This window comes from Dermacentor albipictus, chromosome 1 (genome assembly GCF_038994185.2).
Source record: "Dermacentor albipictus isolate Rhodes 1998 colony chromosome 1, USDA_Dalb.pri_finalv2, whole genome shotgun sequence".
Taxonomy (NCBI): Eukaryota; Metazoa; Arthropoda; class Arachnida; order Ixodida; family Ixodidae; genus Dermacentor; species Dermacentor albipictus.
This window is the reverse complement of record NC_091821.1, coordinates 428,444,630-428,468,009: the sequence shown is the minus strand read 5'-3', so window position 1 is coordinate 428,468,009 and position 23,380 is coordinate 428,444,630. Positions and strand designations below refer to the sequence as shown.

Below are 23,380 nucleotides of genomic sequence, written 5' to 3'. Positions count from 1 at the left end.
CAGTGCTTTACATGGTTTCCCCCTTGTCTTTCTAGAGCGAAAAAAGGATAACAACAACAGCATTGCTTTCTCGGTCGACTAAATCTGAGAGGGCCCCTCACTGGGTCTGGCCATATTGAGCTGACAAGTGCAGAGCACACACTGTGCGCTAACGACAGTGTCTGCAAAGTATTACATCAGTACGCGCCACGGAAAGATCTGAAATTTCAAGCCAAATGCGATTTGCCCTTCTCCTTGCAGCCGCCACGCTCCAAGCCGGAAGATGGCGCACACGTGCTAGTGCGCCTACATACGGATGTTCATGCCACTGAAATATTTCTATCTTGGCTATTAATGAGCCAATGACATTTTTTTTTTCGGCAGAACGCTCCCTAAAGGACACGTAACAACTTCCAGCGTATAACCAAAATTTGCTATAGGGCCTGGTAAGGGGCCCTTTAAAGGGACACTAAAGGCAAATATTAAGTCAAGCTACAGTGATCGAGTAATGCTCTTGAGCGTCTTGAGCGCAATAGTAATTGCGAAATTAAAGTAAATGCAGGACACAATCAGGTACTCCCCCGAGACATTCAAGTACTAGCCCGGTGACGAAGGCACTCATTATAATTTTGGTGCTAGTACTCAACCACTCATAATAAAAAGATAATTATGTTGCATTATAAGAACTAAGAGGTTTTACCTTTGACAACAATACTGGCAGTTGAAAGGCTTTCTTTTCAATCGATTCTGAGCCTCCTGCACTTTCGAGTTTCAGTAGTTTCATTATTGCACAGTGCTACGCTGGTTTTGCTGGCTCGCTAAACTCAGACAAACTGCGAGTGGCAGAGAATGCCACGTGCCATGTGGTGTCGCAGGTTGCCCAAACGGTCCACGCGACTTGACCAATGCAATGGCAAATCCAACGCTCTGTCTTGGCCGAGTTTCTCTATGGGCGTGCGTGTGCATTTTGTGCAAAAAAAAAAAATGTAGCAATGTGTAACAGGCACCGTTTTACTCACTGACAGAAGTAAAGGGCAATGATGGCACTTGCAACGTCATCATTCCCCGCACTGGGGTGAGCGATTTCAGTTGTGCTGAAGGTACGCAGACCCTTCAAACGCAATTTTCTCTTAATGTTTTTTTTTTCTTTCTTGGTATGAAACAAGCACTGCGAGGTTTTTGGAATGGTATTTTATCAATCCACGTTGACTTAATATTTGCCTTTAGTGTACTTTTAAAAATGTTTGTAAATTGATATCTTCATCTTCAAATCCAACATGAATATTCGAGAAAAACAAACTTCAAACATATAATACAATATTCCTAATTTCTAAAGAAAATGGAATGAAAAGTTTCGTGAAGTCTGCTTGGCAACAAAACTATTGCTTCCATTATTTGGTACACATAATGCCGCTAACAACTAGATGTTGGGTGAATAAGGAAGCTTGCAAATGAGGAACAAAGGAAAATACAATCATTCCTGGTGCACCACGACAATGACAGTAATGAAAAAAAACAGCGCGTCCCGAGGTGCATGTAAAAGAGTGCAGTGCTCATCGAAGGGGCAAGTGGCAATAATAAAGCACCACACATCATCTTGAAGGAATCCAAACATGGTGATAGTGGCCAAAGTAATTGCTTTGCCTAAATGGAGAAAGTTAATTTGTAGGCTACCTAAGATAAGACATGCTTACTCAACTGCAGACAACTATTGTGCATAAGTGATTTTCATGAATTTATTCAGGAACTGGGTCATCTAACTATCGTGGTTCTACTGCACAAGAGCACTCCAAAAGAGTATTCATCCTTTCTCCCTGTAGACTGCAAGAACTGTCGCCGTCTCTTATAGTATATGAATGAAAAGAATATTCGACAACTTGGAATAGCAAATTCCCAAGTCGACAGCAAAGACTCTTCGATTCATATATGAAATCTCGAATGTTCGCACACCCCTACTAGATATACGAAAGCAATAACGGCTTTTTGATTGGCTTTATTTACCACAGTGAAAGGAGGTTACTTCAGTTGTTGCACAAAGGTGCTGGCTTCCAATACAAACAACACACTTTTCAATAGGAATATAGAGCAGAGGTCCACTAATAACAAATTATTTGTAGCCCCTTGTGAGCAGCACATCAACTATGGTAAACAAGACTATAAAAAATGCTCGTACCTTGCGTTTCTCTATTGCCCTCGATATTTTCTCATCTATCTTCACTGTCTTCTTCTTCTTGACCAGCTTTGTCAGGTCACTCCACGTGTCATGAAAGTATTCAGCAGCGGTGTCCACAAAATGAAAGTCTGAGGAGAAGGCACACTGCAGAACAAACAGACAAAATTAGTTATCAGTGTAAACAGACTTTAATGCACATTTTATCAGGCTTTCTAAGAAAAGCTCATCTCGGTGCAATGAAATTTCCATCGATGTGACAGCTCCGTAGGTTACTGCATATTAAAATCAATGCATGTGGAGTCTGCAGCTAGTAAGAAATGGCAGGTTTTCTCGTATGAAATGCAGCAAGAAATGCCTCATATTGAAAACGCCACTAATCACCATAGTAAGAACCAAGTATTTACCACTGTAAGCACTGTGCAGTGCTTGGTAGGCAGTCAGTGAGTGCTAGTTGCATAAAAGTGGCATGCGACACATTACTAGTGTCTTAAGAAACCACGTCCAGTTTAGTTGGGTGTGTGACGGAACACACGCTTGCAATCATAGGAAACTTACCACCGGCCAGTAATAGGACAGCATCCGCTTGTTTAAATGTGCGAAGGCCCGCCACGAGCCAAGAACACTGTCAATGAATTCTGAATGATCACAATACGCGAAAAAATAGATAGTAAAAGAAAGATTCGTTGGCGCTAAGCCGGATTTCCATGACGCGTCACCGCTTCGTTCATCCTTAAAAAGCTCATGCAGCATGAATGCTTTAGTATCAGGCATTCCGACAGTAACATCTGAACCGTAAGTTCACTCAGGACAGGAGCAAAACGACCAGAAAGCACTGTCAGTTCTAAATATTTTGAGAACGTTGAACTTGAGATGAATCTGCCATTCCACGCAATTTCAGCACGTCTCAGCACGCAGCATCTAATACGTTCATCGCACATTATTACCTTGCAGAATTCCGTTCCTGTGATTCACGTTTTATTGCCAACAGCAGACTTTTGATGCACAGTATCGCAGAGACGCATCTACAGTAGCGTTTACATATTCGTCAGCTAAAATCAGTAAACTTCTTTGAGCTAGGCTCTGGTCTCGAAAAACTGGTCAGACATCATAACGCCAACTTTAGCACATAAATATAAGGTACCTGGCTGTAATGAAACACAAAAAAAATGACACGAAAATTTCACATCACATGCGCGACGAATTGACAGAGAATTTACAGCGCCGCTGCATCTGATTTCCAGATTTGAGGAATTGCACGCCACTTGCAGGTGTTTAGCGCACAAGACAAGCGTCGCGAGTTCCATTACCTCGTCCTCGCTGTCACTTTTGTCAGACACATCAAGTTCCTCAGTCATTTTTCAATCCAGCAAGACACTGCGCGCACAGCCGACGCACACGTGCGATGCTGTGCAAAATGAAGTAAAAGGTTAGCGGTAGTAATTAACAGACGCACTGGTAGCTGCCATTAGCTATCGGTAGACTATAGTGAGTGACACGACATGACAGTACATGGCAGTAAAAAAATTAAAAACAAAAAGCACTAAAGTGTCATTTTAAAAGATAACTTTAATAATTTTAATCGTCTAAAAATAAAAGAGTACGTAATAAAAGGTGAAAATGCACGAGATTTATCGCTGTACAGAAAAAAAACGCGCGGGTGGAAACATCAGTTTTGGTTTCGATGCGTCCGTGAACAAATGTTAACGCGACAATAATATGCTTAAATCATGGTCGCCTAAATACTTCATAACGCCACCAATGTAGCTTTATAATTTTATCATAAAAATACTTACTCCAAACAGTATGCCTTGAAGGCCTTGAAGAATAGTAAAACGAGCAACACTAAAGTAAAACTTGATGTCAGCGCCAATCAGCGCCCCTTGACGTCAGTACAGCCACTGTAACGTCAGTGCAGCATGCAGCGAACCCATCAAGAAAAAGAGCGGCACAGTCGTTGCTGGTACCTGTGTGTTGTGCGTGCGTTGTGTTGAATTCTTTCGTCGATTTCGCCGTGCTTCGGCGACCGCAGCCTGGAACACAATGCCACGGGAGATGATTATGCTACAGCTCGGCCAATGTGGCAATCAAAGTAAGACGGTAGCGTTTAATTCGGCGTCCGCTGCATGGAGTGCTAAGCTTGTTGACCGTTTGTGGCGGGAATGGCGTCTGCTCCAAACAGTCCCTCAGAATAAAGTGAATTCCTGCCTTAATGTAGATCTCTTCTTTAGGTTTCTGCCATATCCCCACCATTCGAAAATATGTGTGCATATTACCTCATTAACGTAGTATAACTGACTTAATTCAAACATACTTCTTTATTTCAGTTGGCTTCGAATTTTGGAAGAAGCTGTGTGCCGAGCACGGCATCAACCCAGGTACTGATTTTCCCCTGTTTTTGTGACCTTACCAGAGTCTAACAAAGTTTTCTCTCGTTCAGAGGGAGTGCTAGAAAACTTCGCAACTGACGGCATAGACAGAAAAGACGTCTTTTTTTACCAGGTACGAACTTCTTGCTCACGTAACATCATCGATCGTTTCCGATCGCTTGAGCTGTCACACGCTGCGTCTTTTTTACACACGACTTACCTGTTTCTTTCTCTAAAAAAAAAAATGATCCCTGCAGGCTGACGATCAGCATTACATTCCTCGTGCGGTGCTTCTAGACCTTGAACCACGAGTAATCAACACGATAATGAATTCACCGTATGCCAAGCTGTACAACCAGGAGAACGTCTATCTCTCGCAGTCTGGAGGAGGCGCCGGAAACAACTGGGCTGTCGGCTATTCGCAGGTGGGTACAACCGCAGTGGGGCACCTTAGTCTTGATTCTGACAGTCGTCTGCTCGATCGTAAAAAGATCTGGGCCGCAATTTCGTAGCGATGCAGCCTTTTGCGATGCTATTCCTTTTCGAGCTTCGACCGTGGTCAGACCGATTGGGTCACCCGGCCGTGAACGGTAGATAAGAGCGGCATAGAATCAAGCGTAAGGGCATCGCTGCAAAATCGCGGCCCAGGACCAGTCAGACCTTCGACAGACTGCCAGATGCAGCATGTTGATGAGCGTTAACATTTGTCACCGCGACCTCCGCTACTTGCTGCTAAGACGACGTGAAAGCCTCATTGCGAATAGTTTATTGCGCTGCTTTGTTGGCGGTATTCAACGGGCAGACTCACCAATGTGCTCTGTGTGTGACGCACCTAAGGACCCGCATTGTGTACTACGCGACTGCTGCCACTACATATAAGAGTGATAATCTTTGAAGGTTGTACTACACCTGCAGCGCCACTTGGCTTGGCGTTGCAGCACATTCTCAGTTTGTGGAAAAGCACTGCCTGCATGTTGCACTCTACGAAAGCACCCTCTGGCTTTTCTAAGGTTTAAAGGCCTTAACGAAACTATGTGAATAGTATTATTGTGCACGTATGTGTCTGTAAGTGTACATGCTGTTAGTGTGTTTATCGATGTGTTTTAGTGCAGTGATCACCCAGCATCTAGAATAGCATGTCAGGCGATCAGCAGGCCAACACCTCCAGCTTCACAGTGAAGTTTGCATCTGACACTAGTGGTAGCTGGATAGGGAAGTTCAAGGCAATGACATGGCTTCTTACACTACATGGACACCGCTCGACTGTCTCTCCTTTTAGAAGTGCTGCTGTGTGCTACCAAATCCCATTCTGTTTGCTTCCTCTCTACAAAGTTTTTTTTTTTTTTTTTTGGCCAGTGGATGCACTTTAAAGGCAATTTTCGCCATAATTAAATGAAGTGTGGGAGCAGCTGCTATTTTTATTGAACTTTTCTATCTTAAAAAAATGGCGTCATTTTTCTTAACCTAGGGCGAACGTCTCCATGAGGATGTTTTTGACATCATTGAAAGAGAGGCTGATGGCAGCGACTCTCTGGAAGGCTTCGTACTGTGCCACTCAATTGCTGGTGGAACAGGATCTGGAATGGGCTCGTACATTCTCGAACACCTCAACGACAGGTAACCCTGTGATCGTCTTTCTAATATCCATGACCGATAAATTAAATTTTTTTTTAAATAAGAAAAGATGCATAGTGTATTGTTGCTAAGATGTGATGGGCCTTCGCATTGTGTGAATAAGAAAGCTAGTGGAGAGAGGAAACCTGTATGCCACATTTCCCCTCTTTCCATAGCAAGAAAAATAAGGGGGATACAAGGAGCTTTATTTTTCATTAGTTGCAATTAACCATTTGAAGCGAATAGAAAGAGAAAGCATAGGGGAAATCAATGAAGTTTAATTGAAATGTACAAATAAGTAAAAAAAAGCACAAAAGTCATACCTGTCAATTCTCTCCTGAATCTTCCACAATGTTTACAGGGGAGGGGGGCTTCTGTCATGATTTTACAAATACTGCATCAAGTTTTACAGAACATAAGTTTCGTCGTAAATAGGGCATCAGTCTCTGACCCTTCCTTTGGAAGTCTTCTGATTCTGAAAGGATGCAAGAGGTGCGCTTGTTTCAAGCAAGTTCATACACGCAATTCCTGAAGGAGGTGAAAACAGCAGCAGCAAAGTCTTTGAAGATATCACCGTGTTCTAAAAAATATTGTATTTCTTGTCAGTCTCTGCTGCTCCAAGTTTCCTGCTTCTAAAGGTAAATCATCTTTAATAAAGTGCATATGTATCCTCTGAAAATGCGTGTGTTTAGGACCAGGAATAATAAACTTCAAAGGGGGGGTTTGCAGGTGATGGTGGTAGTGGCGCTAACATGCTACTGTCATTGCTGTTATGCAAGACAGTAAAATAAAGAAAGAAAACAGTCAACATGCTAAAGCTATCAGCAATCACTTCATTTATACGAGTATGTAGGTAATTTGTAATTTCACGTGACTTGCCCTGACGGTATCACTTTCCTCCGATACAAGTTCTGTTCAACGCACAAGACAACACTTTCAAGGATCTGCGGTTTGTTCACTTGGAGAAATTTGAAATTTAATGTGTGCCGACATCTTTGCTTGGCAAATGTTCATAAAATGTGATTACATATTCACTTCACTGTCTTGCAGGTTCCCGAAGAAGTTGATCCAGACATACTCAGTGTTCCCGAATCAGGATGAAATGAGCGACGTGGTGGTCCAGCCATACAACTCGATGCTCACCCTAAATAGGCTCACACAGAATGCGGACTCGGTAGTTGTCCTCGACAATGCCGCTCTCAACCAGATTGCAGTTGATCGGCTGCATATTGAAAACCCATCTTTTGCTCACATCAACACACTGGTGAGTACTGTTTTCGACATGGAACAAATGACGTGACCTCTTCATTGCCATAATGTCACCTTGCTTGTCACTCAACGGGTAATACAGCAGGCTTCTTAAATGGACACCAGTTAATTTGACTCTCCTTTTACTGTGACTGTGTTTTAACCTCCCTAAAGGAGCCCATGTTTTATAAACTCTTTTCATTTGAACATTGGGTAACTTCAACTAATTTTGCGTTTGTTGCCTACTGTGTAAAATGAATGCAAATAGACCACAATACCTTTCCCAGAACAATGTCGAGAAGGTAACACTGGAAATGCAAGAATGCAGGACCGCTTTGTAAGGTACTAAATTGATCAAAGCAGTTGTCATGGTTAGGCAGCATTAAATGAGCACTTGAAAATTTACCGAACGCCTCTGTATGTTTCTAATTTCATGGTCCAAGAAAAAGCTGTCTTTCTTGAAAGTGTTGTTATTTTTGTATGTGTGCTCATGCTGTTGTTGTAAAAGAGAAACCCTCTCTTTTTTTTTCTTCTGTCACTCCGTGGTTCAGGTGTCAACAATCATGTCTGTGAGTACAACAACCCTTCGGTATCCCAGCTACATGAATAACAACCTCATCGGTCTGGTGGCACCCCTGATCCCAACACCAAAGCTTCACTTCCTGATGACAGGCTACACACCTCTCACAACTGACCATGAGGCAAGTATGCTGGGTCTTATCATCTGTGGACAGTCACCAAGCCCTTCGTTTGAGCTCGACTGGCATAGTATTCACACTTCCAGTGGTGTAATTTATCAGTACAGCTTAAAGGCCAACTTCAGCAAAATGTTTGACTATGTAAGGAATCCTAGTTTCAGATAGTATAACTCGATAAAGCAGCCTGCATGTAAAGTACATTATCTTTGTTATACAAGTAGATGCTTCACAAAAAGCTTCCAAAAATGAACATATTTGATATCGAAACAGGAAAAAAATATGCCGCCATTACTCCTTGCTGCCATTATTATTAACCCAGATTGTTGAAAACCAGTGCAGTCGAGCAGTGGTGAGTAACAAACAGGAAGATGAAAGTTGGAATATTTTGTCAGCATTATAGTCTTTTTTTTTATGTGGAATTGGCACCAACCTGATCTTTTTAGTGGCTCAGAATTGAGACCAAAGTTGCATGTGTTAGGTACTATTCAGCTCTTTTCAGTAGATGGGTGTTGAAAGCAGACCTAGCTGTGCTAGTGTTTCGCTGTTTGAACCGAGCCTTTCCTACCTGCATGGAACAATATGAAGAGGAAGCGTTAGCTCGGGTGCTCCCATATAAATACATGTAAAAGGATAATTTGTTTTTCTCGGCAACCACTGCAACAAATTTGATAAGGTTTCTTTCATTTAAAAGAAAAACTTAAAATCTAGTGACTGTCGGTTTAAAATTTATGATTTAGGTTGCCAATCTTTTATAAAAAATTTGCAAACATAGAAAATTTTTAGAAACCGAAACTCTCAAGTTTACAACTCTGTAACTCAGCAAGGAAAAATGATATCACAATTCTGTGAATTGCATCTAATAGTACATCTGAAGCGGACAAAATTGATATCTTACACACGATTTTAAAGTAATTCAGTAATATGCAAATACAGCCTTTGCAAAACCTTTCTACAGCGTAACAATGTAAATCTTACATGAATTTACAAGTTCCTTTTCTTTTTTCAGAATTTATGTCTGATAAGCTGGGCATGCGACTTACACGAGCATGGCCTTTTCTCAAGCATGTACGGTAGCTTATTTGATCTAATAAATCAAACCTAGGAACATTACATTTGGCAATTGCAGTTCTCTGACATTTGGTCAGTGCGCTTTTCCTAGTCGTTCATGCTGAACAAACTGTGGCTTGTGACTTGCCTGCAGGCACCCAGCGTGCGTAAGACGACTGTGCTTGACGTCATGAGGCGGCTGCTGCAGCCAAAGAACATGATGGTATCCATCGGGCACGATCGCTCGGCCAGTCATTGCTACATCAGCATCCTCAACATCATCCAGGGCGAGGTGGATCCGACACAAGTGAGTTCGCCACGCAAGAGAAAGGAGTAGCCAGTTGCATTCGAAAAACGAGCACAGTGTTTGGCGAAGCCATAGTGTTTCCTACAAAATCCAACTATAGGGAACTCTGGCACTAGTATCCACAGGAGCGTGGACAGCATGGGAATGATGGATATGTTATGTGTGTATGAATTTGCCCAGACTTCGGGCTTCTGGATTTGTGTGGTTTTGTAAGTTCGTAAATTAATCATTTTCAATGAATCTTGAAAGCAACAATTAATTTATTTTATTTTATTTATAGATACTGCGATCTTTTACAAGATCTTAGCAGGGTGGGAACATACAAGTACATCCACAAAAACATACAGTTTAAGCAATCATGCCGACGCTTGAATTCGAAAATGGCAAAAGGACAAAATGCATGGAAAAAGGAGCAAATAAAGTATGTGCGGTTGATTCATGAGTGCAGGTGCGTCTGAAAACGGGATAAAGAATTTTCTGTAACGACTTTATTAGGAAGTTTATTCCAATCAACTATTGCTCTTGTAAAATAAGAGTATTTGAAGCAGTTGTTGTGCGATGTTAACGGGGTTACTGCTAGGGAGTGTTTATGACGAGTAGTATAACCAGTTAAAGGTGTTAAGATGTGTGAGGTATCAATATGGTAGCGGCCATTCATTAGTTGAAAAAAGAATTTTAATCGGGAGACACGATTTTGTTCTGTAATCGAAGAGAAGCCACTACGTTTAAGGAGATCTACGTTTAAGGACAATTCACATTGACTGTGCAGGTGCAGAGTCCTGTTGCGTTATGTGTTCAGAAAATATGATTGGTTCAAAATTTAGGCCACTAAAGGCATATATGGAGTAGTGAATAAAGCCACAGGAATATCCAAAAACAAAGAAAGGACAAATCCACATACAAGCCATCATTGCAACTTTGCGTGGTCATCGAGCGAGATGTGTTTATGTTTACCTGTGTGCACATGACACCGTGCTTGTTAATTTGGCTAATAAATGATTGTTTACATCTTTATACAGCCGATAAAACTGCTATCCTTACTTCACGTAGCTGTCTGCTAATTTACTATCGCAATCAATGCTTCGCCCGTCAAGTGAAACTGCGACTTTTTTTTTTTTTTACTTAGGACGTTCGTCACTCACTCTTTGCAATAACTGTTACAACGATGTTACACATCGCTGCCAAACTTTCGGAAGTGAGGCGTTTCAGATATTATGGACTTCTAATGTACATTTTTGGGCGAATTATCAGAATCCATTGTAACAAGAGTAAACTGTATTCAGGTGCCAAGACCTTCCATATTTTGTGCACCTAGTCATGGTTTGTTTGGAAGCATGGTGCAAAGCAGCAGGCAGTTCTGGTGACATCATCATGTTCAGTGCAGAGTGCTAGCATGTGTACCTGCCAATTCTTTGAACAGCTACCTCCGCTGCTGTGTGTTTGGCAGATGCAACCTTGGGGAAAGAAAAGTTGGGAATAAGAAATGGGCCTTTGTATACAATATATTTGATCAGGATGAGAGCTCCTTGGATAGCACCAGCCCACATGCTGATTCGATTAGCTATCACCGTTGACGTTTGTCTCAAGCATGTCGATGCTGCACATTCGAAAAGCGTCAATGTCCTGAACAGGGACACAGGAAGAGAGCACACATGTGTCCCATTCTGATTACCTCTCCTCATGGGGCTGCAAAACTTTGTTGAGGTTGATTACCAGTAGGTGTAATGGAGAAGCCTTAGTCCAGAGCCAGTGTCTTGACAAAGAGTCTTGTCTTCATACACTTGGGCAACACCTGCTGCCCTGACGATGGCAAGTTCCCTTGGCAGAATGTTTGCTAAGCATTGAGGCTTTTCCTGGTTTGTCTGCCGACTGGGAAAAAGTATCTGTGTTCCTTGATTCCCTTGTTTTGCCACGATTTCTAAAGCATGTTTTATACCGGTATCACACAAGGGCACATTCGATTGCAATTAAGCCCGATTGGGATGAAATTTTTCTGTAGGAATAGACAGTGATCGCTGCTACTCATCCCAATCGTTCAGGTCATGTTGGGTGAGCTCTAGCACACTAGATGGTGCAAACAGTGTCCAAAGCACTTCACGAATTCACCTAATACGCAGTTATAACGTTGGCGCAGACATCAGCCTGTGATCATGATCAAGAAGCTCGGTTCCAATGCACGGGTCACAATTGACCAAAATCATATAGACAAAGAGGGTAGAGGCACTAAATCTGGATCTAGCTCAGTCCGGATGGGGCTTCAACATTGCCTGTCTAACACAACTATTCGTATGCACACTATGCTGGCCTCTACTGAGCACGGAAGGATCTCCGTGCAGGTTCACAAGAGTTTGCAGAGGATCCGTGAGCGCAAGCTGGTGCAGTTCATCCCCTGGGGTCCCGCCAGCATCCAGGTGGCACTGTCTCGGAAGTCGCCATACGTCCAGACGCAGCACAGAGTCAGCGGGCTCATGCTTGCCAACCACACAGGAATCACCTCGGTACTTAACTCATGTTGTGCAATACTTGAAAGCTTCGGACTTGAGTGCTCGATTATGCATGTCACACGTCTTTTGTGATTGCCCCCATGCATTCTCTCAACACTTGCATCTTCTTTCACTGCACCATTTCGTGTAATGTAGTCAGCTTGGCAAAGCCTAGCCAACCGTCCTCCTTTTCACTTCATTCTGTCTCTTTAGTTTGGATGCATTTGTTGTACAGACACATTAAGCTATAAATTCTCAGTGAAAGTGTAAGAATTTAGCACAACATTCAGCCACAACATGACACTGTATCTGCCCTGTGACACCAAAACATAGTTCACAAAGGATGCCGATATTGAGAGAAGTTGGAATTTGCCATTATGCCACATAACCGAGCTTATGCATCTATACAAATACCTTTCGACTTGGACAACTGCGTATTTGCGCCTGCATTCTCAGATTGTTGCCGACTGTAGACAGTAAGCTGCAGCCAAACCACCAGTGATTTGATTTGTGTTAGGTAATTGTTTTAGTGAAGTCACTGTAAAGTACGAAATTACATTGTAATTTGAAAGGAAACAAGCTTACTTTATAAAAGTAGATGATGCAGCTGATTTTATTTGCACTTTCATCGTGAGCTTGGTTGTTGCGGCTTCTATTCGTAGGTTTGCGGCTATGCAAGAAAATGTTTTGTTGCAGCAAAGTCCACTGCTGTGAGAGGCTTTGCAAAATTGTTGTCAAAACTAAGATAAGCAGCGGAGACATTCATGATTGCGCTAATAATGTTAAAAAATGGCATGGGCAGGTGGAAGGTGTGCACACACATGCATGCATGCAGCACAATTGAGGGCGATAAGGGAAAATGCTTACTGTTAATTTTTTCCCTGGCATCCTGTTTTACTCGTATTCTTGTTACTGGATGGTTGGGGAGGGTTTAGCTTCGACTTAAACCACTGATAAAGTGTGAAAAGGAATACAGTCGAAACCCATGATAACGAAATTCTGCGACAACAAAATATTTTTGTATCCTTGACAAATGCTCATAGGATTCAGTGCACTTTGTACCTCTCGACAATGAAATTTCAATGTAATACAATCTCACATGAATTAAATTTGCCGGAATGTAACCCCGCATATCACCTACTTCGGCAAGGCTAGCAGGCTCAAATGTGCTCAAATGTGATTGCTTCACACAAAAATTGTGTAAAATGCCACCACATTACACTTGTTCTTGCAAAAGCGAATTTTTTCGCATTCTCTGGGGATTTTGTTACTGTGAGCTTCAACTGTAGCATCGAACAGTCAAGTGCCGGTAGCAATCAGTGCGCTGGAAACACGTCATGGCTGCCATCTTGTTTGTTGATTGCATGTTTGAAGCGGCACGCCTGATGCTACTAACATGTGACGATGGTTTTTGCACACTTCGTGCAGTGCGTAATGTGCGCCTCGGTGAGAAAAACAAGGAAATCCATGTCCCACCAACGTGGAATTGTTTATGGTGCTTGAAATGGCGGTCGCAGCATGGAGTGCCATGCATCCAGCCGTGATTGAGCGATCGTTCGGGAATATGCATCCCTTGCTTCGAGAATGCTGGTTTTGATGCCACCCAACAGGCATCGTATGCGGATTCGATGCTCGAATAGATTTGCACGAAGCGGCAGTAATCTCAATCGATTGCCTTCGGGTATACGAGATACAATCACTTTCAGCTTGGCACTGGACGCGTCGGCACCTGGGGGCGACAGCGTGCGCTGGAGTAATGCTGCTGCATGCGTGGAGCACGGTTGTTCTGCATCCGGTGCCAAGTTACGCGAAATCTTGCAAAAGTGATCGCATCTACGAAAGCAGGGGACCGAGAACACTGCACCACGGCAGTGCTGCCACAGCTGGTCAACGCACGCGGCACACTTCGTACCGTCGGCTGTGAGCTTGAGTTGAGTTTGAGTTTATTCAACCACATGGCAGGTACATAAGAGTCCACATAGACATGGTTAGGTGTGGTGGGAAAAAAGCTGCGTTTCACAGCTTGACTGGCCCCATCACCCGGAAAACAAAATTTCAAAAAACAGGCAGCAGTTAATGTGGTGCTATATCCTCAAACAAGCTTGCCAAAGTAGGCTAAACGGAATTTCGACAGTAAAGTTTTGTTTTGAGACGCATTACCTATCTGTGCTGTCCCATTTTGCAACATCAAAATTCTTGCAAAAGCGAATTTTTTGCATTCCCCACTGATTTCATTATTGTGAGATTCAGCTGTGGCATCTAAAAAGGAAATGCTACAAAATCATGGCCTAGGTCTCCTTTCATGTCATTTGTCCTCCCACATGATCAGGAATGCCTTCACCTCCTCAAATGTCTGAAATGAAATCAAGATGACAAGTCTTGCTTATTCAGTTAACTTAGCTGTCAACGTCTGTATGTGTGGCACGAAAGGTAAGGAGGAAGAAAGAACAAATGGACAAACATGTTTCTATATAGGGTGCTCTATCTGATCATTCGTTCATTGTGTTTACCTTTTGCACCGCGCACTATTTCAGCTATGTACAAGATATATAGCACTACTCCATTTCCTACTAAGCAGGCAATGCTATGGAAGTTATGCAAGTAGTGCAATCATAGAAGTTTCACTCTGCGAGTTTCGCAGCGCATTCGTTTTTGACCTGCGGCACCTTCTGCTAAATAACTACTTCATGCATTACGACTACAACTTGTGGACGGAAGGTTATATCACATCGTGTGTTATTTGTACTTTCAGTGTCTAACATACAAAGTTTTCATAAGGATCGTAAGCAGCGCACCCTGACTGCCCGTCACTGAAACGTCACTCCAGTCATTTAGTGGTAAATAGGTACAGAATGCTTGAGACCTAATGTCCTAATAAAAACATGAGACCTAATGTAACACAAAATGACATGACGCATACCTATATCTTTCATATGTGACACACTACACTTTTTTAACGAATGCAAGCAGCTAGAGAAGTCTCTCTGATCTTTGTAGCGTTGCCTCTATGAAACGAAGTAAGGTGAAGCTCAACATCATTCTTTACTGAAGTTTATTTTGCCTTCCTTCTTGCAGCGCTTCTTCTCCACTGTTAGATGTTTTAAGGTGAAATGTAGGCAAACGTTGGATTTATTTTCATGGAGAGCTCCCTCAACCCCTAAACATGCATCATTTTAGCACATTCCTTCACCTCTTTCAAGTCCATCCCAGCAGCGTAACTTCTTTCTGATGAAATTTTCCTGTTGTCTTGTGAGAGAAGTTGCTTTCCTTGATTTTTTTACTGCTGTATTGCTTGACTTCCTTTCATTTCCTTTTAAGGGGGGGGGGGGGGGTGTTCTGCCCTGCCGTCATCGTGCCATGAAATTAAGCCTCTATCTTCGTGAACCTCTGTTTTGCCCAGCTGTTCCAGCGCACATTGCAGCAGTTCGACAAGCTGCGCAAGCGAGAGGCCTTCCTGGAGCAGTTCCGCAAGGAGCCCATGTTCCAGGACAGCCTGGAAGAGCTGGACGGCTCACGCGACGTCGTCCAGGGCTTGGTTGATGAGTATTTGGCAGCCACAAAAGCAGACTACCTCTCGTGGGTCTCGCGTCAGGTATGACAAACAACCTAAAGTATAACACGATGCATAGAGCTGAGAGTGCATTTCGTTCTTATTGCGATTTTCATATTTGCTGAAACGTTAGCTGCGGAAGAAGCATACTATTGAAAGTGCATGTGGTCACTGAAATGTATTCGAACCTTGTTGCACTGAAATCACGTCCAACATGAAAATACCTTTGTTGTAACAGATACTGAGTCCAAGCATATATTGGTTACGTGCTGATATTAGCGAGATACATTAGAGTTACCTAGTTATATCCATATTTGTCATATTGAGGTTCGACTGTTGCTCTTCCACGGAAGAGCTTAGCTACATCATACTGGCACTGCCGCAATGCCGCTATCATGCATGATACAGCCAAACTCACTTGTAACAATACTGGTTTTAACACTAAATCGGATATAACAATGAGCAGCCAATGCAGCATAAACTTTTGTGTGTGTTCTATAGCAAAATAAACCACTTACTACAATCCTTCCATGCAATATCATCAGTTATACAGTCCAACCTACTTGTAACGATACCGGTTTTAACAATATATCGGTAATAACATGAAAAGCTGCTACACCATGAACTATTGTATGTTTTCCATGGGGAAATAACCCGCTTACTACAGTGTCCGCATGCCGCATTATTGGTTATAACGTTGAGATCAGGCTGCTGAGTGTCCATGCCGAAAGGTAATAGAATGCGAAATGCTTGAAAAGGAAAAGAAAGTGGAATGCGAGCCGCTGCACGATTGCCCGCCACCTCAACTGCCGCCGCGTGCTTTTCTCCAAGAGAGATGCCTCGCGTGCGACTCTCCTGTCGCCCTTCCACCCCTTTGAACACGAATGGGCTGCACCCATAGCTCTGCGCCGTGCCACCCTCGGAAACACGAATGGGCCGCACCAACTGTGCTGACAATGCTGCCGGCGCTGCTCCCAGATTGCTCGCTGTGCCCTCACAGTTGGTTGTTTATTCTATGACCCTCATTCTGCGCAATTCTGCTAGCGGATTAAGTCGCTCGTGCTTGTCTTTGTTCGTTGTGTCGAAGTCCTTCGTGGCCACGTTGTTTCTCATTCTCGTTTGACTCGCCGCCGAAACGGACGATGGCTGATCCATCCGCCGATCATCGGCAATGCACGACATTGCCGGTGAAAAGAGAGCTCACTGCTATAGATTTGGATAACCGATAAGGCGACCGTCGCGAACGTGCTTACATCGGATAGCGACAGTGACGGCCACGACGGCAGCGCTGACGTGGTAGGTCAGGCTGCCTTAGCATTGTCCCCACGGGAAGTCCTGTGGATCATTCAGTCTCTCATGACTTGTTTTTGTGAGGAACCTTCCGCTTCCCTAAGTGGAGCACCTGTATGCCTTGGAGAAAGATGTTGGCAAGCTTTGCGTAAAGCAAGCAAGGCTGACGGGCATACAATTTTCTCGTGCAAGCCAGTGAGCAGTGCAAGGCAAGATGCTTCAAGCAATCACGTCCCAGCATTTTTTCTAGATTTCTCAGTCTGAGGTTCCGCTACAGAAACCTTGCCACATTTTTTAAAAAGCGCCTTTTGGGGCCACCAATGCGATGCCTCAGCGGAGCTCGTATGTCGCTTGCCACCCGTGACCCCGCTTTGCAGCTGTTATAGCAGTGCCATTCTTGAACGCCGATGGCTGCGACTTGTTAACAACACGTGATCAGAGCACGCAGGAAATAGAGTTAAACAGTTAAACGAGTCAACGCAATCAGAAGCCGGACGGAGAAAGGTGGTGAGGAGGAGAACAAGGACCTCCCCACCATTATAGTTTTGGAACAGCCATGCCATCCCCTATTTGGACTTTTTTTTTTGTGCAACCCGATTTATAAGAATGGAAATTTCTTGGCACTTGAATATTCTTATGAGTGGGTCCAACTGTAACACTGTTATTGTGCTGCTCTCAAGTATGCGATGGATGAATAAGGCCGGCTACAGCGAGACTGGCTCACAACAGGGCGTTAGTAGGTATCTGGGCATGCGGCTCTTATCTCATGACGATGCAAATGTATGCTGCTGAACCAAGCTTTGCCGACCTTGTTCATCCATCGCATGCTTGAGAGCACCACAATAGCAGTGCGCAAGCACCCGGTCACGTGGTATTTTTTCATATTTCGTGGGCTTTCTTTGGAACGCGGAAAAAAGGACCACGTGAGATATATCATGTTGGAAACAATTTATTGAGAGGTTTCTCAAGGTGCTCTACAACTTTGCGTATCACACTTGGGGTCTGCAGCCAATACTTAAAAAGTTCATTAATTAAACATAACTGATCCTTTTAGTTAAGGGGATAATAAAAAATAGCCTGAGTAACAGCCAGTGCCAACATTATGCGTTCGGTTCAACTCGCGTCCGGAGTGCCTTTCATTTTTCTAACTTTGACTCTAAGTCTTGCTTTTCAATCGAAGAAATCTTTGGTCTTAAAATGCTAGAGACATGTAATGTTGCTGTGGTATCGTACCTGTTAGAGGAGAAAGTTGAGCTAGTTTGTATTTCAGAATTGAGACGTATTTAAGGAGGGACATGGCAATGAAAACGTTTTATATATTTATGGGAATTGGGTATAGATTGATGAAATTTGGCATGCAGCTGTGATTTGTTATACTGATATAACTGAAATCAATTTTGTGCTATCTATTATAGTTGTTGAATTACGACACTGACAGCCTCTAATGGTCATCCCCAAATTAGTTAATTACACATAAATTCACCAAGATTTTCACATCGGCATGTTCACAAAGGCCCATTCCGTGTATTAAATCTATTGGTTTATGTCTTAAATGCCGAAATGAGCATAAATATTTTTTTAACTTTCCTATGCATATTGTCTTACTAACGACTTTTGCAAAAAAACCATTATAAATTTTTTGTGAAGTACAGATAATAATGGACAGCTTTATTGCACTCATCAATGTTTTAGGATCTAAGTGCAAAAGACCAAAGGATTTTGTGTTGATTCATTGTGAAATGGCAGTGGGATGACTGAAAGCAACTGCACAAAAAATGAAAGCTGAGAAAACGGAGCTCATAGTTTCATTTGTTTTCAACATTTAAATCTTTACTTTGACACCTAAAACCTGCCTGGGATGTAGTATTTTGCTGGTGAGGACACATCTTTTTTACATTTTGATGTATTTTTTCGCTTCTTTGCAGCAGTTTTGTGCACCTTAGTTGCCTTTTTGATGCGTTGTGCATCCATGCATCGGGCAGAGGTTGATGACAGTGCAGTCGGAATGTCCGCTCTTGTCTTCTCTCGTTGCAAACCTCTTAATTAGTGAGAGTTGGAGCTGAAATCTACAGCTGAATATTTGACAAAACTTCCGCTCTCGCCGATGTCACGTTGCCGTCACGACCACATGCGGGTGCGCCGTCAGCACCATACACCGTCACGCTTTTTCTGTCACCTATGTGCGTCAGTAGTGCCTCGTTGACAAGGTCGGTGGCACCCGCTTCTACAAGTAGATTCTCCCTCTGTTCCACGTCTTTCGTGGTCTTCCGTACGCGTGGGCCATTCGGAACTTGCTTCCTTTGGGGCTCATCACAGAACGCGTACTTTGAGCTGACACGATCATCAGTCATATTGATCGGAACACGCAGCTCGCTGCTGTGCAAATGTGCGCGAGAGAGGTTTGTCAGCAATTCAAATCTACAACAACCAATAGGGGCACGCTTTGAGCACCATGTGACTACTGCTCCCAATTGAAATGCCGCTTTTGCCTTTGTTTTTCGCTCGCGTTTGCTGGTTTATTTCTCAGTGGAGAAACACGTCGCTGTGGCTATGTTGAGCTCCGATCTCTCCTCTTTACGATGATACCAAGATAGTGGCACTGCGTCAATGGATAGCCGAGCTATCCGCGGTGCAATGGCGGCTTCCAAAGCCCGATTTTTTTTGCAATTTCTGACGACAGCACTCTAGGGAAGTGCTGTTTTCTTGATTTCTACCACATATTTTGTTGTATTATTTCACCACGACGTAACTAAAGGTCCATGGATCGTGAAAAAAAAATACATAGGGAAATTGAAATTTTGACAATTTGGCCACTTCAACTGCCACGGCCCCCCTTAAATAACTGTAAAAAAAAAATACATAAGATAGGAACAAGAAGCACACAGAACTAACGTCACGTCCTGTGTGCTCCTTGTTCTCAACTTTCATATTTTTAGCGCTATAGCACTACCTGATAGCCGAACCGTTAGCATGGGAGATTCACAGAAGGTTCGTCCATCCACCTTTCTTGTGTATATCTTTCTAACTTAAATGCATATTGTGTTAGATCTGATGTGTGTGTTAGTCACGATTACGCTTTCTGAAACAGAACTGGTAAGAGTCGTTGCAATATCTTTGTGCTCCATCTTCTTCTCTTTTTCCAGTCAACCGTGGCACCAAAGTGAAGTGGGCTTGTACTACTTATCGTTTGATATTCCATGTCTGGCTGCAATTCTGAATGCAAACTCTGAAGATGTGGGAAAGAAAGAACTGCGCCACAATGTTGCCCCGTTGCAGAAGGAACTGCGTTTCAGTGTGTGCTGCTCAATTCCTTTATAATTATGTGTCCTTTGTACATAGATAAGATATTGAACATGCCCAGTCATGTGCTTTTCGAGCATTTGCTTGGTACCAATGCATCGCAAATGCTTATAACACATAGTGATCTGCAAATGGCATTACACAATGTTATTGAATTGTGTTGCGAAGCTAGTGTAAGTTATTTTTGTGTGTGTGTGTGAGATTTCTCGTCACTGTTGACCTCATATTGGAGTTAGTTGTGCTTGCATGTTGAGCTGCATTTGGATGTCAGAGAATCCAAGACAAAACAAAAAAAAATGAAGGAAGCAGGTTTTATATTATGTGCCAAAGCTCCACAGCAGTGATGCCTTTTCAGTAGGGGTGTGCAAATATTCGAAACTTTCGAAATCGCAGATCGAATGGTATTGTCCTATATAATTTGGTCCTCAGATTGAATAATCCTTATTTGCAAATCCAAATATTTTTCTGATGGTTCTCAAATACTTCCTGTCGATTTCACACGTCAAACAAGAACTAGAAGTAAAAATGCAATAACTAACTTTCATTCCATTCACCGTAGACATAACTATAGTGAACAAACTGCTGAGTTGTTCCTAATTCTCCGTTTGCACGTTTAATAAGGCATGCTTTATAATCTTCACTGTAATTACAGAAATATTCAAATATGAAAACCAGGATGTGGAAATTGTTTGATAGTAATGGTGAGAAGTCTGTACAGCACTCGAAAACTATTAGAAACATTTTATGTTCAATTCACTTCTCGGACTAGTCAATTCAATTTGCTTCTGGCACTATTCGATTCGTATTCAATTCGTTCTCAAAAACTGCCATTCACACACCCCAACTTTTCAGGAGACATCTTGTGACGTGCACTTTGTTTCATACTTAATGTGTGTAATGTTAAAGCGCACAAACTTCAAGTTTGCATTTATGAATGAAGTGCTTTCGAATGAAGGTGTTTTAGTGTTTAGATTGTTGTTTATTAGGTGTGTTTAGGTGGAGTTGAGATTACTAGTTCTGTCCGGCTGTGAAGTGCTGACATCAAATTTTGTTTTACACTTCAGATGTATATATTTGAAGCAGCCATTACTAGTGATATGTAATAAGTTCACTTTAGTGGTTTAGAGTGTTGCATTTCTTGGTTATGGCTTGTTGAGCTGGAAATGAAATTAACAAAAAATTTGTTTGCTTTCAAATACTAAAGTTGCCGACATTGCCGGGCCCTTTTGCGCTTCTTTACTCGACCTTGCTTACTGTGAGCATCGTGTGCTAGATATTCTTGAAGGAGTGGTTACTCTGTAGGCCTCCCTCAACGGAATGTTGCTGAAGCTGCACACACAGGCTTTTGCTTAACTTAGTCCTGGCCTTAAACTTGTGCTTTTTTGTTGGTGTGCGTTAATCACTGTGTGCAACCTATTTTTGGCTGTGTGAGGAGTCAATTCATGCAAACTTGCGGGAGAAAAACTGGCTGACCTTACAGTCATTCTTTAATATGGCATTTGTTGTCTCGCATCTGCAATGAGGATTCAATTCTCCAGTTTTGTGGGCTTTGTGCATTTTTGCCGCATTGCACAGTATTCTGCATGTTCTTGAGGCACATGGCAAGAATTCAGGTGTGGTGACATTTTCACCAGTAGAGAACATTGTTGAGCAAGCACACTAATTTTTACGGCAAGTTAATGAGGAAAAAACTTGCACCATCACTCCACCATGTGCAACCCGTATATTTTTTTTCAGTATAGTGTATTGCTGCATTTCTTTTTTATTGCCAGAAAGGATGTGTACTAAACTCCAGTTGCATAGCACTCTGAGCCATCAGCCAAGCTGATACTTGCGTTTACCATCATTTCTATGCTGGTTGAAGTCCCGCCGAGAGAAACCACGTAGGCAGTAGCACCACATTTCCCCCTAGGTAAGGTTTCGGTAACCCTCTAAGGTGTGTGGACTTTAAGCGTTGCGGAACAGCCACATAAAGGTCACAAGCAATCGCAGCTGCCAGTGACATCTTGTCCTTTCTTAGGTGTTTTTAAATGCTGGAAATATCTACGGTGTCTTGCATATTTGAAAACATACTTCATTGTAAGACAGTGTCCTGAGTAGTGGGATGGGGTAATTTTTCTGTCATTCACTTCATCATGTGTGATTGGGTGATAAAATTTTCAATCAATGGAAACAACAAAGTTTTGAATAGGAATGGGACTATAAGTAGCGAAATTTCCCTTGCACTTCTGTTCTATTGAACAATGTTCTTCTACGTGCCTCAACTCATGCTCGTGATTATAGACACTTGTTTGTGCTGGTAACTTCAATGATAGCTTGTGCAAACACTCACACAGCATGGAAATGCATCTCTTAAAAACTATTCTAGATGCTTAGATTAGGAATGTGTACTGCTTGGTTTTCACACATGCTCTTCACAATTCTGAAGAAAGTGTTTCATTAATAAAGATGTTTTCAAAGAGTGCTTTTGTATTGGGTATGCTCCTGTGCACGTTTGGATCTTTGGGTACACTGTACCGTTCTGAATTTGAAGGTTACCGCTTGTTACCAGTGACTTAAAGGTTTGTCAATGCATGTTTCTTAGATTATTAGCCAGTAATGGCAGTAATTTTTCTGTTGGAAGACTGCTAACAGCAGTCCGCTGGTTTCAGCCACGCACAATGCATAATTTTTATCATCTAATTCATACTGTACAACATTTTGTGTAGTGCATTTTTAGATAGCAGGCATTGTGAAGCTGTATGTTGACTTTGTCACACTAGATCCAGCCTCTGCTTCTTCTGTAAGTTATGCTATGTACGTAACTAGGAGCATGAGCCAGAAATGGCTCTCATTGCTGTAGCTTTGCTCACGTCCTAATGTGAGGTTGACTTGATGAAAAGTTCTGCAACAGCATAGAGGTTTTGTCTATATGGCAAACATATCTTAAAGCCATTGTGTGTCATTTACAAGCGAAGCCAGAATGAAGCAGAAAAAGAAGGAAGCAAACTATTGTAGATCTTATTTCTTGCCTTCTGCATTTGCTATAGCGGTTCTGTCACGATTTGTTCATACACTCTGTTTTGGGTCTATGTATGTTCACATGTTGAGAGACCACGTGAGGCAAGAAGCTGAACAAAGATTTCAAGTAAATATGTATTAAAAGTGTCACGTTTCAAGTGCTTCCTACATTCACGTTTTGTTATGGCCTGCCTGTGCATGAAAAGTTGTTCCTGTTCAGTGCCTTCAAGGTAGAGTTGCATTAGTCACCTGTACAGCTGTGAACTGACTAATTTATCATTTCTGTGTGTACTACCTACGGCTATGCATTTGTCACGCATTTTGT

The 23,380-nt window shown here is 42.5% G+C and overlaps 2 protein-coding genes across 2 annotated transcripts in view; one reads left to right on the top strand and one right to left on the bottom strand.

The window, feature by feature from the left end:
* Positions 1–3,617, bottom strand: part of Rs1 (Dead-box helicase Rs1) — a 40,743-nt gene extending 37,126 nt beyond the window's left edge. Inside the window, exons 1-2 of the mRNA XM_065426146.1 lie at positions 3,460–3,617; positions 2,153–2,296 (exon numbers count right to left, since the gene is read on the bottom strand). Of these exons, the coding sequence (XP_065282218.1) occupies positions 2,153–2,296; positions 3,460–3,507 (192 nt within the window). The 5' untranslated portion in view covers positions 3,508–3,617. The remainder of the gene's footprint in view (positions 1–2,152; positions 2,297–3,459) is intronic.
* Positions 3,618–4,049: 432 nt separating this feature from the next.
* On the top strand, positions 4,050–22,519 carry LOC135897494 (tubulin gamma-1 chain-like). The gene is made up of 11 exons (XM_065426134.1): positions 4,050–4,241; positions 4,477–4,527; positions 4,590–4,651; positions 4,776–4,943; positions 5,987–6,135; positions 7,183–7,396; positions 7,932–8,081; positions 9,280–9,432; positions 11,769–11,930; positions 15,316–15,507; positions 19,899–22,519. Exons 1-11 carry the CDS (start codon positions 4,193–4,195, stop codon positions 19,917–19,919), a joined length of 1,371 nt encoding a protein of 456 aa, XP_065282206.1. The 5' UTR covers positions 4,050–4,192; the 3' UTR covers positions 19,920–22,519.
* The last annotated feature ends 861 nt before the right edge of the window (positions 22,520–23,380 follow it).